The 17,429-nt window shown below is 39.3% G+C and overlaps 1 protein-coding gene across 3 annotated transcripts in view; it reads right to left on the bottom strand.

Moving 5' to 3' along the window:
- The window catches only part of GFM1 (G elongation factor mitochondrial 1), a 48,211-nt gene extending 31,414 nt beyond the window's left edge, over nucleotides 1-16,797 (bottom strand). For all 3 annotated transcript variants that reach the window (XM_014796235.2, XM_087440113.1, XM_087440114.1), the window contains exons 1-8: nucleotides 16,622-16,797; nucleotides 15,416-15,568; nucleotides 13,774-13,906; nucleotides 13,116-13,320; nucleotides 11,024-11,140; nucleotides 8,755-8,905; nucleotides 4,518-4,675; nucleotides 4,074-4,158 (exon numbers count right to left, since the gene is read on the bottom strand). In XM_014796235.2, the coding sequence (XP_014651721.1) occupies nucleotides 4,074-4,158; nucleotides 4,518-4,675; nucleotides 8,755-8,905; nucleotides 11,024-11,140; nucleotides 13,116-13,320; nucleotides 13,774-13,906; nucleotides 15,416-15,568; nucleotides 16,622-16,708 (1,089 nt within the window). In that variant the 5' untranslated portion in view covers nucleotides 16,709-16,797. The remainder of the gene's footprint in view (nucleotides 1-4,073; nucleotides 4,159-4,517; nucleotides 4,676-8,754; nucleotides 8,906-11,023; nucleotides 11,141-13,115; nucleotides 13,321-13,773; nucleotides 13,907-15,415; nucleotides 15,569-16,621) is intronic.
- Nucleotides 16,798-17,429: the final 632 nt, after the last annotated feature.

The following is a 17,429-nucleotide window of genomic DNA, read 5'->3' as shown; positions in this document are numbered from 1 at the left end:
CAAAAAGAACAAAATACCTAGGAATAAATTTAACCAAGGAGGCAAAAGACCTACACACTGAAAATATAAGACATTACTGAAAGAAACTGAAGAAGATATACAGAAATGGAAAGATATTCTGTGTTCATGGATTGGAAGAATAAATAGAGTTAAAATGTCCATATTACCTAAAGCAATCTACAGATTCAATGCAATCCCAATCAAAATCCCAAGCACATTTTTCACTGAAATAGAACAAGGAATCCTAAAATTTATATGGAAGAACAAAAGACCCTGAACAGCCAAAGCAATCCTGAAAAAAAAGAACAAAGCTGGAGGTATCACATTCCCTGATTTCAAAATATACTACAAAGCTAGAGTAATCAAAACAGCATGGTATTGGCAGAAAAATAGACAAACAGATCAATGAAACAGAATTCAGAGCCCAGAAACAAACCCACACACCTACGGAGAACTAATTTTCAACAAAGGAGTCAGGAACATAAAATGGAAAAGGAAAGTCTCTTCAATAAATGGTGGTGGGAAAACTGGACAGCCACATGCAAAAGAATGAAAGTAGACCATTATCTTATACATACATAAAAATTAACTCAAAATGGATTAAAGACTTGAATGTAAGACCTGAAACCATACACTCCTAGAAGAAAATATAGACAGGACACTCTGTGACGTTGGTCTTAGCAGTATCTTTTTGAATATCATGTCTCCTCAGTCAAGGGAAACAAATGAAAAAAATAAACAAATGGGACTACATAAAACTAAAAAGCTTCTGAATGGTAAGGAAACCATGAAGAAAATGAAAAGACAACCCACCAACTGGAAGAAAATATTTGCAAATCATATTATCTGATAAGGGGTGAATATCCAAAATATATTAAAAAACTCATATAACTCAACAACAAAAAAATGAACAACTGGATCAAAAAATAGGCAGAGGATATGAACAGACATTTTTCCAAAGAAGATATACAGATGGCCAACAGGCACATGAAAAGATGTTCAACATCACTAATTATTAGGGAAATACAAATCAAAACCACAATGAGATACCACCTTACACCTGTCAGAATGGCTGTTATTAAAAAGAAAAGAAATAAGTGTTGAGGAGGATGTATAAGAAAAGGAATGCTCATACACGGCTGGTGGGAATGTAAATTGGTGCAGCCACTATGCAAAACAGTATGGAGATTCCCCCGAAAATTAAAAATATAAAATACCATATGATCCAGGTATTCTACTTCTGGCTATTTATCCAAAGAACAGAAAAACACTAATTTGAAAAGATATATGCACCCCTACGTTCACTATAGCATTATTCACAACAGCGAAGATTTGGAAGCAACCTAAGTGCCCATCAATGGATGAATGGATAAAGATGTGGTATATATAGACACAACAGAATACTGCTCAGCCATAAAAAAGGACGAAATAGTGCCATTTGCAACAACACTGATGGAGCTTGAGGGTATTATGCTAAGTGAAATAAGTCAGACAGAGAAAGACAATTACCATATGAATTCCTATGTGGAAGATAAGCAAACACACACACACATATATAGGGAGAATAGACTGGTGGTTACCAGAGGGGCAGGAGGTAGGGGTGGGGGGCAAAAGGGGTAAAGGGCACATGTGTATGGTGACAGATGGAAACTAGACTTTTGGCAGTGAACACAATGCAGTCTGTACAGAAGTCAAAATATAATGACATACACCTGAAATTTACAAGTTATAAACTGAAGTGATCTCAAGAAAATAAATAATAATTAAAAAAAGAATCAAAACTAGGAGAACTTCACAGTTACCTCCAAATATTTCCTATCAATTTTAGTAGTACACCTTATATACATGCTTTGGTTTATTGTCATAAACACCTTTAATACTAGCTTTGAATATAGATAAGTTAAATAGTTGTTCTTTTTGGTATCACAATCCAAGATACTACTTCTGCTTCTTCTGAAATAAAAGTTATTAGAAGAAAATTTTAATTATTTATATAATTAGGAAGTATCCTTTTGCCTTCTAATATTATTTCATAAGTTCAGTTTAATACAATAAGACATAAAAATAAGGTATAATTATTGGAAAGACAACAAAAATATCATTAGAAATGGTAAGACTGTACTATACATCTAAAAAAACCTTTGATAATGACCTGGAAAGCTATCTAAATAAGAGTTCTGTAAAGTGACTGAATATAAAATGAGTATTCAAGGATCAATTCCTTCTGAATGGTAACACTAACCAATTAGATATACATTTAAAAGTTGCCAATTCTTCCCACATTAATTTATAGGTTTAGCACAATAGCCATAAAAATCCCAAGAGCAATATTTAAACATTTGATTAGTGATTTAAAAATCCACTTAGAAGAATGGTTAAAGATAGAAATTTTTGAACTATGGCAATGAGAAGAAACTAACCCTAATATAAAAACATATTAAATATTCCAAAACTTAAAAAGTATAGAACTAGCACAAATTAGACTGAACAGCCCATAGAGTATAGTTAAATATCTAAAACGTTTAATTCATTTGTCAACAGATGATAAAAAAGATGTGGCAATCAATGGAAATGTCTAACATTGTTCAAAAACTAGTAACCGGACAATTGGTCTTCTATTTGAAGGCAGAGGAGATACACTTAAATGCTACCTCACAGCACACAGCAAAACAAATTCCAGTTGGATTAACAATGAATAAAAAAACCCACCACAAAAAAGTAGAAGAAACAAAAGAAATATTTACGAACTATATTCAAAGAGGAGGGTTTCTAAGGTTAAAAATGAGAGAATGACTCCACATAAAGACTGATATGTTTAACTACATAAATCTCAAACTGCTAATTGTTTTAAAAAATAACTTTATTAGAGAAAGCTCATACAAATAAGTAAAACACTTTGACTCTAATTTTAAAAAAGGAAAGACAAAAGAAATAAAGAGACAACTACAAAAAAGGAAGTACAACTGCATAATAAGTATATGAAAAAATGTTCTCTATCATTAGGAATTAAGGCAAGATGTAATATTTTATCTTGCCATTTTTCATTTATGAAATCAGTAATGATTTTTAAGAAATAATACTCAATTTGAATAAGACTCATTGAAATAATCTAATACATTAATTCTGAGAGTATGAAAGCAATCTGGCAATATAAACCATTAAATATTAAAATATTCTATACCTTTAACTGAATAATCACTATTCTGCGGATCCAAAGAAAATATTCCTAAATACATATTTTTAAAAGTTATTTCTACTTTTTAGTTTAAAATTACTTTTTTCTCATTTTAGAAGTAATGAGAAGTATATTGTAAAAATTAAAAAATAAAAACAAGGAAAAATCCCCCAAAATAAAATTCCATCCCAGAAATAACCACTCTTCACACTTTCAACTTACCCACCTTTTTTCCCCACTTAAAATATTATGAACAGAAGCAACAACACCAACAAAAAGCGCACCCAGTGCCCAAATCTTGGTTTTAATACTATGCTCGATTAAAAGGAACCAGGGCTCCTAGAGACATGGCTGATTCTAGGGCTGGAGTAGGGAATATAGAAGATAAGCCTGGGGCATCCTGTAGTGCCACAAAGTAAGGAAATATTCAAAAAAGCAAAACATTGGGGAATGTCAAAGAGACACAGGAGCCAAGTGAAAGAACTCCACTGGCCAAACCTGGCCAATCTGGGCAACAAAATAAGTAACATACTACTGGATTATAACTCAAAGCACAAATAAATATCCATGAGTCCATACTGATACAAATAAATGACTGAATAAATAAATAAATGGAGGAGAAAAGACAACTCTCCCATAGAGAAGAATCCCAAATAACTTATGTAGATGCTGCTCCTTCAAGAAGGTGGAGCATAATTCCCCACCCCTTAACTGTGGGCTGTGCATAGTAACTTCCTTCTCAAGAGTCAGTATGAAAAGGGGGGAAAAAAGAGTAACTTTACAGCAGAGAAACCTGTAACCAAATCTTTTGTAAGGGTCATTTTGTAATAGGAATAAAAGCCTAAAAGAAAAGAAAATCTCTACGTACAGCAATTAAATACATTAGAAAGCAACCTACCTCCAGTTTAAAAGCCAGGCCTACAAATGGGTGGGAATTGTCTCTTTTGGAGTTCATTAAGATTTTGGTTTTTTCTTCTGAGTCACTTAAAAGAAAAGAAATATAAACCTATGAGAAGCAATATTTGATATTTCTTTTACATCAATTTGTTTCATCAAAGAGTATTATCTGAGAAAAAGCACACCTGCTAAACATTTCTGACCTCACACATAGGTGAAATTTCATTGAAAGAGATCAATAAGAATAACTTCTTTGGGCTTAGTTACTACACTGTGACAGGACCAGAGTAGACTAAAAAACACAGAAATTATCTGGTAGAGAAAGGAAAGAAAAATAATCAACGAGTGCTTAATAAAGTTTGTTTCTTAAAGGAACGATTTCTTTCATATTGCATAAGTGTTAAAGTATTTCTGTATAAACTAAGAATCAATTGGCAAGACTTACTCCTCCTGATTGAGAATAGCATAATTCTGGACTTCAGATGGATTTGGTAGATAGTCTAAAACAGCATCTAAAAGAGGCTGGACGCCTTTGTTCTTCAAAGCACTTCCCAAAAAGACAGGAGTAAATGACCTATTTAGAGTAGCTCTTCGGATTGCAAGCTACAAAAGAAAAAAATTTAATGATTAATCTTAAAAATCACATTTTTTGTTTCAGAGCATATAAACCAACAAAGGAATGAAGTCAATTGATATTCTTTGGAGTAGTGGCTCTAGTGGAGATTAGAATCAGGTTTTCTATAACTTAAGGTCAAAATATAAACAAACAAACAAACAAAAAATCAATTCCTTTTTCAGGGCTAGGAAGCTATTTACTGTACAACTGCTTTCAACATTCTTGGAATGTCACTAATTTTAAATTTGGCAAAATATATATATATATATATATATATATATACACATATAGAAAATAGATACATACACAGAACAGTGTGAACAGTATGCTAACAACTGTGCAAAATAGAGGGAAAAGTAATATATACGCAAATAAAAAATCTCTGGAAAGACACAACAGAAACCACTAACTAGTAACCTGTTTCAGGGAGGGGGCAGAGAACTGGGCAGATGGGAGACAGGTGGGAGATTTTTTTTTACTGTGTATCTTGCATACTTTTTAAATTTTAAACCATATAAAAGTACTCTCTATTAAAAAAACACTATTATTTGGGCCGGCCCCGTGGCTTAGCAGTTAAGTGCGCGCGCTCCGCTCCTGGCGGCCCGGGTTCGGATCCCGGGTGCGCACCAACGCACTGCTTCTCTGGCCGTGATGAGGCCGCGTCCCACATACAGCAACTAGAAGGATGTGCAGCTATAACATACAACTATCTACTGGGGCTTTGGGGGGGGGGGTGGGAAACAAAACACTATTATTTAATATTTTTTTTTAAAAAACATACATACAGGAAGTCCAACAGTACAGACCACTCATCATAAACGGCAATGAGAATAACAGGCTCTACAATCATGACCTCCAAGCTTTAGTGCAATCCTACCAGTGAGCCCCAGCTGCATCCTCAGGTGCCCAACTGGTCAGCAGGCCTCTGAGAGTAAGCAGTGGAGCTTTAACTCTCGCAGCTGAAAGAGGCCAAGGGCAGCACTGTGGCTACAACCTGCCACTGCAAAAATATGGAGCCAGCATACAATTATTTCTCAGTCCTCATGAAAAAATAAAAAACTAGTTACCCCCTTGGGGCCAGCCCGGTGGCGCAAGCAGTTAAGCGCTCCACTGCGGCAGCCCGGGGTTCGCTGGTTCAGATGCCAGGCGCACGCCGATGCACTGCTTGGCAAGCCATGCTGTGGCGGCGTCCCACATAAAGTGGAGGAAGATGGGCATGGAGGTTAGCCCAGGGCCAGTCTTCCTCTGCAAAAAAACAGGAGGATTGGCAGATGTTAACATAGGGTTGATCTCCTCACAAAAAAAAAACCAAAAAAACGTTACCCCCAAAAAGCTTAAAGCAAAACATTTATAACCAAAATTTCTAAACGTCACCACGATGAAAAGTAGGATACAGCTAGCATGATAAAAGAGGGTATAATGGGGAAAAATATGCATGGCAAGAAAGCAATTACTATTTGAAACTATCCTAAAAATTAGCTCTTGCTATTGCTAGGAACCAGAAATGGCTAGGTCAGTAACTACTGAGGCTACCCAAGCCACACAGTCACATCTTTGACCTTCCAACCCTCCCTTATAAGCAAGTAGGGGCATATAAGAATGTTACCACACTTACTTTATATCCATTGGATAGAGAAACACATGAGAGTGACAGACAAATAGAAAAACTATTCCTATACCAGCCTAAAAAAAGCTATCATTTTCCCAAAATTTTCCCTTGTTTTCATAAGAATCACTTTCACACTTGAAAGTTGCTGCCTTTCCACTGTCCCTAATAATAATATATCCAACAAACAGACACTAAAGTACACCCATGTATCCTGTGCAGAAAACAGTAAACACAGCAGGACTGAAAGTGCTATCCTTAGAAAGGCCTGCTTCAAGGCTGGCCCCTGGCTGGTGTCTGGGAACCCTCCCAGCATTCCCAAAACTGGTAAGACTGGCTCACTGTGCCTATACTATTTATACAGTGTGGTGTATGCTAAACACCTGCTTTCTTTCTGGGAGTCCGGAATTTGGAGCATGCCAGGCAGAGGGTGTCATGTGACCAGCCCACAATAAAACCTTGGGCACTGAGTTTCTGATGAGCTTCCCTCATCAGGTAGACGACTGCGTCACAACCTGCCACTGGAGGAATCAGGCATGCCTACATGACTCCACTGGGAGAGAACTCTTGGACGCTTACACGTGGTTTCTTCTGGACTTCACCTCATGTGGCTTCACCCTCTGCTGATTCTGCTGTGTCCTTTCTCTGTAATAAATCACAGCCCTAAGGGTGACTATTTCCTGAGTTCTGTGAGTCCTCCTGGTCAATCACTGAACCTGGGGGTGGTCATGGGGACCTCTTTAAACATTCTGTTTAATGGATAAAAACCTAACTCTCTATTGTGGTTCCCAGGACACAACACTTGACTTTATTTAAGGCCAGACTTATACCTTCCTATATGGTGTCCCTTACTCATCAGAGAACGGCAGTGGCAAGGCCTCTGTGAGTGGTCAAGGACTAAACTGACGAGATACACTAGGAAACATCCTCAGCTTCAACAGGGTTCTCTCCTTGTGCATCTATCTATAAACTCCACAAGTGCAATGCTTTACACACAATAATCACATATCTGATCTCTCCCACGCGCATGAAGTGGTTAGACAAAATGAATATCAATCTTTTTTTATAATGATAAAATGTACATAAAATTTACCATTTTAACCATTTTTAAGTTTACAATCCAGTGGCATTAAGTACATTCACACTGCTATGCTATTATTACCACTATCCATCTCCAGAACTTCTTCATCATCCCAAATTGGAACTCGATACCCACTAAACTCCCCATTCTGCCCCTCCCCAGCCCCTGATAACCACTATTCTACTTTCTGTCTCTAGGAATTTGATTATTCTGTGTACCTCATATACATGGGATCAAACAATATTTGTCCTTTTGTCTAGCTTCTTTCACTTAGCATGTCTTCAAGGTTCATTCACATTGTAGCATGCATCAAAATCTCCTTCCTTTAAGGCTCAATAATATTCCATTGTATGTATATACCAATTTTGTTTACCCATTCATCCACTGCTGGACATTCGGGTTGTTTCCACCTCTTGGCTATTGTGAATAGCGCTGCTATCAACACTGGTGTACAAGTATTTGTTTGAGGCCCTGTTTTCAATTCTTTTGGGTGTACAGAAGTGGAATTGCTGGATCATATAGTTCTGTTTAATTTTTTGAGGAACCGCCATACTGTTTTCCATAGCAGTTATATAATCATTTTACATTCCCACCAGCAATGCACAAGGGTTCCAATTTCTCCACATCCTTGCCAACACTTACTATCTGCTTTTTTTTTTTAAATAATAGCCATCCTAATGGATGAAGTAGTATCTCATCGTGGTTTTGATTTGCTTTCCCTAATGGTTAGCAACGTTGAGCATCTTTTCATGTGCTTATTGGCCATTTGTTATCTTCTATGGAGAAATGTCTATTCAAAAACTGAATACCGGTCTTAGGAGGCATCGTCTCTTTATTTTTAAAGAGTTGATCAAGTAAAGGAAACTATACAGCCTTCCAAACAGTACAACAGTGTAAGTACCAACATTTAGTCAGCAAACATTTAGCAGCCTTGTTTCTTAACCTGTCTTATCACTGTAACATTTCTATATTTATCTTCTTTCTTTTTAATAAAGATATACTCAAGAGGTTAGCTATTTAAGTATCTTTTTTTCTACAACAAACTATGACTCTTTTTCCATCTTAAAATATTACATAACTTACTACTTAAAAAAAAAAAAGAGCAGCATCAAGCCATGCTGTGGTGGCATCCCATACACCAAATAGAGGAAGATGGGCATGGATGTTAGCTCAGAGCTGGTCTTCCTCAGCGAAAAAAAAAAAAAAAAGAGTAATATGCCATGTCAAGTATTTTTTGAAGAAACCAATTATTTTAAGTAATTTACTCAGATTTCATGAATAAAACCCATGCATAAAAGCATCATGTCTCGTTCCTGCAAAAAAACAAAAAACAACCATCTTTTTTTTGTTAATATAAGACTTATTTTGAGAGCACTTGCCTTTATATCAGAAATTGAGGGGATTTTTTCTTCCAGGAACATCTCACCAAGCTGCTCATCTGAATTAGCAACACATTCGATCAGCTCCCGCCGGTGGTCAGCGGCTGCTGTGCGGAACTCTGCTGGGATGTCTCCATACCGAACAACTTGACTGAGAAAAGAAACGCTTTACTTTGGTACTTTAAGGATACTCAATTAAACATATAAAGCACCAATGAAAAAGACAAATCAACGGCTAAAATGTTTTTCAGAAGAGAAAGAGCTCTGACATATTTGCAATAAACCAGCAAATAAGACTAATGTATATCTTTAAAATTCAGACAGAATAGTGGGCAAAATACTTCAAACAGGCAAAGCAAATTGCTCAAGGTTGTACTACTAGTAAACGGAAGAGCCAAGATCCAAGCCAGTCTGACCCCAAGGCCCATATGGGCACATGAAGATTTTATTAACCAAATGAGTCAGAACATCACAGTCTCTAACAAGCAGAATTAGAGACCTGACTCTATTCCTTCCCATTAATAACAAACCCAATCACATAATTTTTAACTCCGAATAACCCATTTTTTAGTAAAAAAACAAAAAAGGTTACTAAATATGCAGACTCTTCAACCTTGATCCTAGTTCTTCATTCCTCCAGGGGCAGAATATGTAACAGTCACAAATAAAATATATACAACCGACAAATGGATATACTTGACATTTAGAAACATCAGACTGAAAGCTTTCAAAGTATTTCTTTAAAAATGGAAACTAATGTGAAATAATAACCTTTTCAGAAAACACATTTCTAAATAAAAAAAGTAAAAGCCAATTGCAAATGATCAGAAAATAATTCTTATTATCCTAAAGAATGCTCTTCACAGCCTTCCAGGCTCAATTTCTTCCTTCCTTCAAGCTCCCTGTTCTTAGGCTTTCACGTGAGAATCATCTGTGGAGTCCTTTCAAAATATACATACCCAGTGGTCTAGGGCTAGGAAAAGGGGCAGGCATATTAAGAAGTTCCATCTGTGGGTCTGATGTACAACAAAGTTTACAAGCCTTTACTTTAGAAGACAGAAATGTGTGCCTCGGTAATTCTGGGGAAGTGGATTTATTCGTTTACTTACAAATATTTTTTGAGTCCCTATTATGTCCCAGACTGTTCTAGGGCTAGGGACATGCAGAGAATAAATCAGACAAACATCCCTGTCCTCTTGAGCCTTAACGTTCTAAGGAATGACACAAACTTTGTTGTTGTCACACAAAAAGTAAGAGGAATGCCTCATGTACTGGACAGCCTCCATCTTTTCCCTGCCCACTGGACGGCTGATGAGATAAACTCTACAGTTAGCTGATCACAAGGCCCTCCACCCATCTGCCAGACCAGCTATCCAGCTCCACAGCAGAGAAAGGAAATCCCTCAAGAAGTACCTTTGGAGACCCTGCCCAGGCTGTTGGGGCCACTCTTCAGAACAAATGGTCATTTATGACTCCCCACACTGTCTAGATTACTGCCACTCAAAGTGTGGTCTGCAGACTTGCAACATCAGCATCACCAGGAAGCTTTCCAGAAATGCAAATTCCAAGCCCCACCCTAGATCTACTGAATCAGACTCTCCGAAGGTGGATCCAGGAATATGTGTTTTAACAAGCTCTCCAGGTGATTTTTCTGAATGCTGTGGTTTGACAACCACCAGGCAATTACAGTGCTTCGTATGCAAAGGTCACTCAAAAGTTGACCGATAGAACAAATGTCATGTCCAAGTTACCAATTTGCTTCTTGACTGCCCAAACCACATCTGTACAATTTTTAACTGCTTTTACATATTAATCTTTTTATCTTTGTAATCTCATGAAGTAGGTAGAGAAAATATTTATGATCCCTATTTTCTTCACGGTTTTTATCACAAGACCCAGGACATAGCAGCTGCTCCATAAAAGTCTGCAGAGTGAATGAAATGAAATGAATGAATGAATGAATGAATAAGTGCAAAAAGAAATATTACGTTACTAGCTCAAGCTGAAGGCGTCCTTCCACCACACCAGGCATGTCATAATGTGATATAAAAGTATTACCGAAAAAGTAACATACTCTCCCTTGGGATGAATACTAAGCAAAACAGGAAGAAATTAGGAGTAAAGGCATTAGAACAGAATCATCTTAGAGGATATTCTTCCAGCCACATTTCAAAAAGATGTTTACTCTATGTTTAAAGAACTCATTCTTTTCTTTCTCTTTGAGATTTTTTAAAATGTAAGATTTTAATACTATATTTTTAACACTTACCCAAAGTCTCCATCAAAATAGATGGCTCGTTCCTCAATAAGATCTATAATACCTTTAAAATCACCCTCCAAACCAATGGGTATCTGCACAAATGCTGCATTATGACTTAGTTTAGACCTGAAAAATAAAATAAAATAACATATGTTTACCTCTTTTTTCTCCCTAAATCTCTTTGAAATGACAAAATAAATATAAGAAGAAATCAATGGCAGATGAGGTAGAACTGGGAAGGGTCACCAGCAGGTCAGAACAGAAGACATAAAGCAGTCAGGAACAGACTGACAACCAAACTCATTGTGCTCAGGAAGCTACAACACTATTTAGGCAACAAAAAGAACTTTAAAAAAAGCGTTTTCCCATCATATCCCCAGCATAGCCTGGATCTGAACTAGAAGGGGGAAGAACAGGTCAATGGGTGGTTGGCCAGGAAATTTAAGGATGGTGGAAATCATACTCACCAGCAGAGAGTCTCCTTTGAAAAGAAGTGCTCCAGCTACCAATGTTCAGTCTAGACTCTAGGCCCCCATTTGTAACTATGGATAGATAACTAAGAATCACCAATATTCCAAGGAAACCAATAGCTTGAAAGAGAAGTGTGAGCTCAAGAAATAGAACTAACCTCCAAGGAGAGAGCTACTAGAAGAAAATAAAGTGTAAAGATCTGAGAAATAATAAATAATAATAAAGATGTTGCAGTAAAAGAGAAAGTTTATGGAAATTAACTATACAATTGCTGAAATTAAAAAGATAAAAAACAGGAAGAATAACAGAAGGGATGCAGATGAACATCAAAGTAGTGAGGTGGAAGACTGACCTCAAGAATTCTCTCGTAACCCAGCGCAAAATGAGACAGAAAGTATGGTAGAAAAGTTAAGACGTGGAGGCCACATTCAGGAGTTTCAAAATCAGTTTACTGTGAGTTACAAAATGAGAAAACAGATAAAAGAGAGTGAAGCAAAGAACCAAAGAAGTAAAACAACACCGTATCATCTGTCACTGGACACATCACTCATAGTCTCTCCACTACCACAAACCTGACTGCCTATATCCACCAGCTCCGCCACGTGAAACTTGAGTGGGAACTCTACAGCTCCACTTGCACATCTATAAAAGGTGAAGAGTGCAACTTCGACTGTTTTCAAGGCTACGTGAAACATACAGTATTGTGCAAAATGTAAGATGCTACAACCACCACTGGGTTATACCTGGTACAGAAAGGAAGTGCTACTGCTATCTTAGCAAATATGTTACCACATGAAAGCAAGGGAACAGAGCATACTATTTAAGGGCATTAATTAAAATTACTCAAATAAAGGTTAAAACTGAAGATGATCTTTTAGGTTTGTTTAAATAAATGCAATTACTTTTAGAACCTAGCCAGCCCTGGTGGTCTAGAGGTTAAGATTCAGCACTCTCACTGTGCAGCCCAGGTTCATTTCTGGTCAGGAAACCACACCACACATCTGTCGGGTGTCATACTGTGGCAGCTGTGTGTTGCTGTGATGCGGAAAGCTCTGCCACAAGTATTTCAAATACCAGCAGGGTCACCCACGGTGGACAGGTTTCACTGGAGGTTCCAGAATAAGACTAGGAAAAAGGACCTGGCCACCCACCTCCGCGAAAACTGGACATGAAAACCCTATGAATAGCAGCGGAGCACTGTCTCATGTAGCGCTGGAAGGTGAGAGGATGGCGCAAAAAGACACTGGTCTGCCATACTCAGGGTCCCTAGGAGTCGGAATCAAGTCGACAGCACTAACAAACTTTTAAAATCTACTCTAGATTATAACTTCTCTAATTATAGCAAAACAGTAATTGCCAGACAGTCTTCTGAATTCACCTTCAACAACTCTACTATTTAAGTCATATTTTCACCATTTTGCAGAGAAGGTAGCTGATGAGATGACACCATAAACCAAACTACTGACCTTGGTGTTCCATTTACTAAGATAAGTCACTCACATAAATAAATTTTTAAAAGGAAAAAAAATTTAAGGATAAAGCTCAATGACACTGAATCAACTGCCCTTTCAGATGTAAGGTTTGTTATCCAGATTGCCACACCCCCTCTGTCCTTTCTGAGGCTCAGTACCTCATTTGCTGTAGGGCCCTGGCTGGGTTGGAGCCCGTGCGGTCCAGTTTGTTAATGAAAGTTAGAAATGGAACGTTGTAGCGCTTCATTTGACGATTAACAGTCATGGTCTGGCACTGCACCCCTCCGACAGCACAGAGAACAAGGATGGCACCATCCAACACTCTCAGGGCCCTTTCAACTTCTATTGTGAAGTCCACATGCCCTAAATGAGACAAAGAATTGTGGCAGAATCTTCAAGAGCAGTCTGATTTTTTATAACATGCACAAATAAAAGTTTTTGTATCTCTGTTCATGACATAAGTCTTCTAATCAGAATGTGGATTTCTTAAACCACCCATACCATTCACCCAGCATAAGGTCCAGGAACCCCACAAGATCACTTCAGAAAGCTACCAGGACATGGGCACCTTTGGGATCAGCTGCAACACATAAAAGGCAAAAACCTTCCTACTCACAATTTATTTGCACTATTTTTCAAGGAGACTGCATAAGGATGAAGTGCTCTAGGTTCCAAGTCAGATTTCCCTAACAGGAAGTCACAGTCACACTTTTGAGTATTATTTGATACTCAACAATGAGCTGGGTCATAGTAGAGAAAAGAACTAAATGTGCTTTTGCCAAAAAAAGCTGCAATAAAACCAAGAACTCAACTTACCAGGAGTATCTATAATGTTAATATTGACGTCTTTCCACATGGTATAGGTGGCCGCTGACTGAATAGTGATTCCTCTTTGTCTCTCTAGCTCCATGGAATCCATGACAGCACCAACTCCATCTTTACCTTTCACCTAAACACAAGCACAGCAATTCAGATTTCCCTGTCCCTGTATTCCAAGAAGGAAAGAAATCTTTACTGAGATGGAATTAGAACACAGATAGTTAACTGATGCAATTTTCAAAGAAGCCTAATCATCAAACTATATCATCTCATGAAATAGAAAACTGATAACAGGTTTTACCCTCTACGAACTGCCTAACACTTTTTTCACTGCTGTTCACAGCAACTGCTACCATAGAGTAATCACCTGGTCTTAGAGCCATCCTTTATCTCTCTGCACTGTTCCTGCCCACCACCCTCATGTTAGTCCAGGAGCAGATGTTCAGAGAACAGATTTTCCCCTGCTCTGCTGCATGTGGAGTCTGAGGCCTAGGTGGGAAGGATTCAGCTTTTAAAGTACATGATTTAACAAGACGACCTTCATCTGAAGAAATATTTTTAAATGGAAAGTTAAGTTACTCAATGATATAATTTCTTCAGGAGAGTTTGAAGGTTTTTAAAATATTTTTCTACTATATGTATTTTTTAACTCTTAAGCTCACACTATATATCACTTTATTTTTTTTGTGTGAGGAAGATCAGCCCTGAGCTAACATCTGTGCTAATCCTCCTCTTTTTGCTGAGGAAGACCGGCTCTGAGCTAACATCTATTGCCAATCCTCCTTTTTTTTCTTTCCCCCTAAAGCCCCAGTAGATAGCTGTATGTCACAGTTGCACATCCTTCTAGTTGCCGTATGTGGGACGCGGCCTCAGGATGGCCGGAGAAGTGGTGTGTCTGTGCGCGCCGGGGATCCAAACCTGGGCTGCCAGTAGCGGAGCGCGCGCACTTAACAGCTAAGCCACGGGGCCGGCCCCTATATATCATTTTAAACCTTTTTTTCCACTTAACATTATAAACATCTCTCGATAACATTAAAAATTACGTATATACTATTCTAATGGCTGCTTAAGGGTACATCATGCTGACTTAGCATTCTTAAAAGACACTGTACTCAGGGGCCAGCCCTATGGCTTAGTGGTTAAGTGCACGCGCTCCACTACTCGCGGCCCTGGTTCGGATCCCGGGCGCGCACCAATGCACCGCTTCTACAGCCATGCTGGGGCCGCGTCCCACATACAGCAACTAGAAGGATGTGCAACTATGACATACAACTATCTACTGTGGCTTTGGGGAGAAAAAGGAGGAAGACTGGCAATAGTTGTTAGCTCAGGGCCGGTCTTCCTCAGCAAAGAGAGGAGGATTAGCAAAGATGTTAGCTCAGGGCTGATGTTCCTCACCAAAAAAAAAAAAAAAAAAAAGACAATCTACTCAGGATACCCACAGTGATGGTCTAGACAGATTCCTCAGAGCAACATTTCAAGCCAATTTGAGCAATCCTCTGTGTGATATGACTTTGATTAAAGATCCACTGTTACCATTCTTTTCATCTTTCAAGTTTTGTGAAGTTTCTTAAACCTTAACTACAAAACAATTAAAACCAAGCTCTAACCAATCTGGAGTCAACCATGAACCACACACCTCATGCATCTTTGCAATCCTGCCTGTGTAGTAAAGCACTCGTTCTGTTAATGTGGTTTTCCCAGAATCAATGTGAGCTGAGATTCCAATATTTCGTATTTTTTCATTAGGAATCACCCCTGCTGAACACCATCGGCAGACCTTCCAATTAACCTGAAAAAATAAGAGAGCTCAATTTAACACACTTTCTAAGAGAGAGCATGGGTTTAGTGGACATCTTTCCTCAAGGAATTGCAATGGACACAAAACATCATACAAGACAGCTTGGAAAGGCAAAAGAGGGAATGTCTCAACCTGCAACTCCTGTAACCAAAGGGAGGGCTACAAGAGAGAACAGAAAAGACATATCCTGAAAAATAGATAAATAAATCAAGAAAGCATACTCTAACTAATTAATTAAAAGGGGACAGATACTTTTATCAAATGTTATAGGTTTGAAAATATACACGGGGATGACAAAATCAGAAAGAGCTCCCAACAACTACTTTAATAGGAAATAGAGTTTTTAAATTCTACTTTGATTTTTTTTTCCCTTCCCCCTTACTATAGCTCACAGCTAGCAAGGTTGTTTGAGGACTTACATGCTCTATGCAGTGATACCAATAGTTCCAGGATAGCCCACAAAAGTTTACCAATTCCTTCTACACAAAAACAACTGAAATTTTTTTTAACTTTATTTTACTCTGAGGGAGGGCGGGGGGGATTCCTGCATTTTATGGAATCAAGACACAACTTAAACCACGCCCTACACGACTGCACATCCCAAATGCACTGCAGACACTCTGGGAAGAGGGAAGCAGAACTTGGAAAGGGTGAGTAAAACGTTAACCGGCATCTGGGTGACAGGCGCTTAGTTGAGTAAATCCCAGGGATGCCAGCGAGCAAAGCAAGCGAGGCCTGCAGGACAGGAGGGGCTCGACTCCGACCTACTCCCACTCGACTCCGCACTCCCCGCAAAGGGCAGAGACGGGACCAAAGAAAGTCCCGAGGTTCGAGCGCCACATCGCAGCCCGCAGGGCCGGCCAACGACACTCAGCGGTGCAGGAGCTCGGCACCGACGCGCGGACGGGCGGCTGCCAGGGGCTTCTCAGCAGAGGCCCGGCGGCGCGTCCTCGGAGCTGCCGGTCGGGAGGTCCCGGGAGGGAGGTATGTCCCCGGCCCCCGGTCCCGAGGGACCGCACGGTCCCGCCTCGCTGGGCACTATACCTGCCTCCCCTGCCGGCCCAGGACGGCAGGGCCCCGCGGGAGCCCGCGCCCCAGAGCCGCGGCCGCGACGGCTCCCAGCAGCCTCATGGCCGGCGCAGAACAGGCGCGAAGGGGACCCAGCTGCAGCACTGCACAGCCACCGGCGCCACAGCGAGAAGCGTTCGAAGTCACGCCGGCGAGCAGCGCCCGAAGAGCACTTCCGGGGCGAAGGACACGAGGGAGGTGAGAGGAAGGCAGAGGGGGAGGAGCTTCCGGATCTCAGGGCAGAGCAGCGTCCTCCGCTGCTGTAGCGCCCTCTGCCGACTAGGAAGAGAAAGTGCAGTCGCTTTGCCGAGCTAATCAAGCTTTTGCATGTTCCCAGAAAGATGCAGCCTTTACATGTGGAAGTTTTGCCAATTATAGCAACGTGGAGAAATGTTTATAACAGAATTTAAGTGAAAAAAGTGCAAAAATTGTTATCTATGCTACTATTACAAATATGAAAAAATAATTATCTATAGAACACGACCTGAAAAGAAGGTGGAAAAATAATGAATGAACTGTCAATTACAAGTGCTTTTTCTCATTTGAAAACGTTCCGTCATTGTTCGATGTTAAGTCTTTTAAGTCCGGCCCATATGGAAGACAGCATCCTCGACGATTCCACTTAGATCTCTTAGAGGCGTCTCGAACTTAGTATGTCCGAAACGGAGCTTCTGATCTTCCTCCCAAAATCTTCTTCTGCAGTCTTCTTCATCTCATAAATGGAAATTCTGTTCTTTGAGTCGTCAATACCAAAAATGTTAGTCGCTTTGACACCCCTCATCTA

The sequence above is a fragment of the Ceratotherium simum genome, chromosome 15 (assembly GCF_057802395.1).
Source record: "Ceratotherium simum simum isolate JZ-2026a chromosome 15, ASM5780239v1, whole genome shotgun sequence".
NCBI lineage: Eukaryota > Metazoa > Chordata > Mammalia > Perissodactyla > Rhinocerotidae > Ceratotherium > Ceratotherium simum.
Note: the sequence above shows the minus strand (reverse complement) of the source record. Positions and strands in the feature narration are given on the sequence as shown.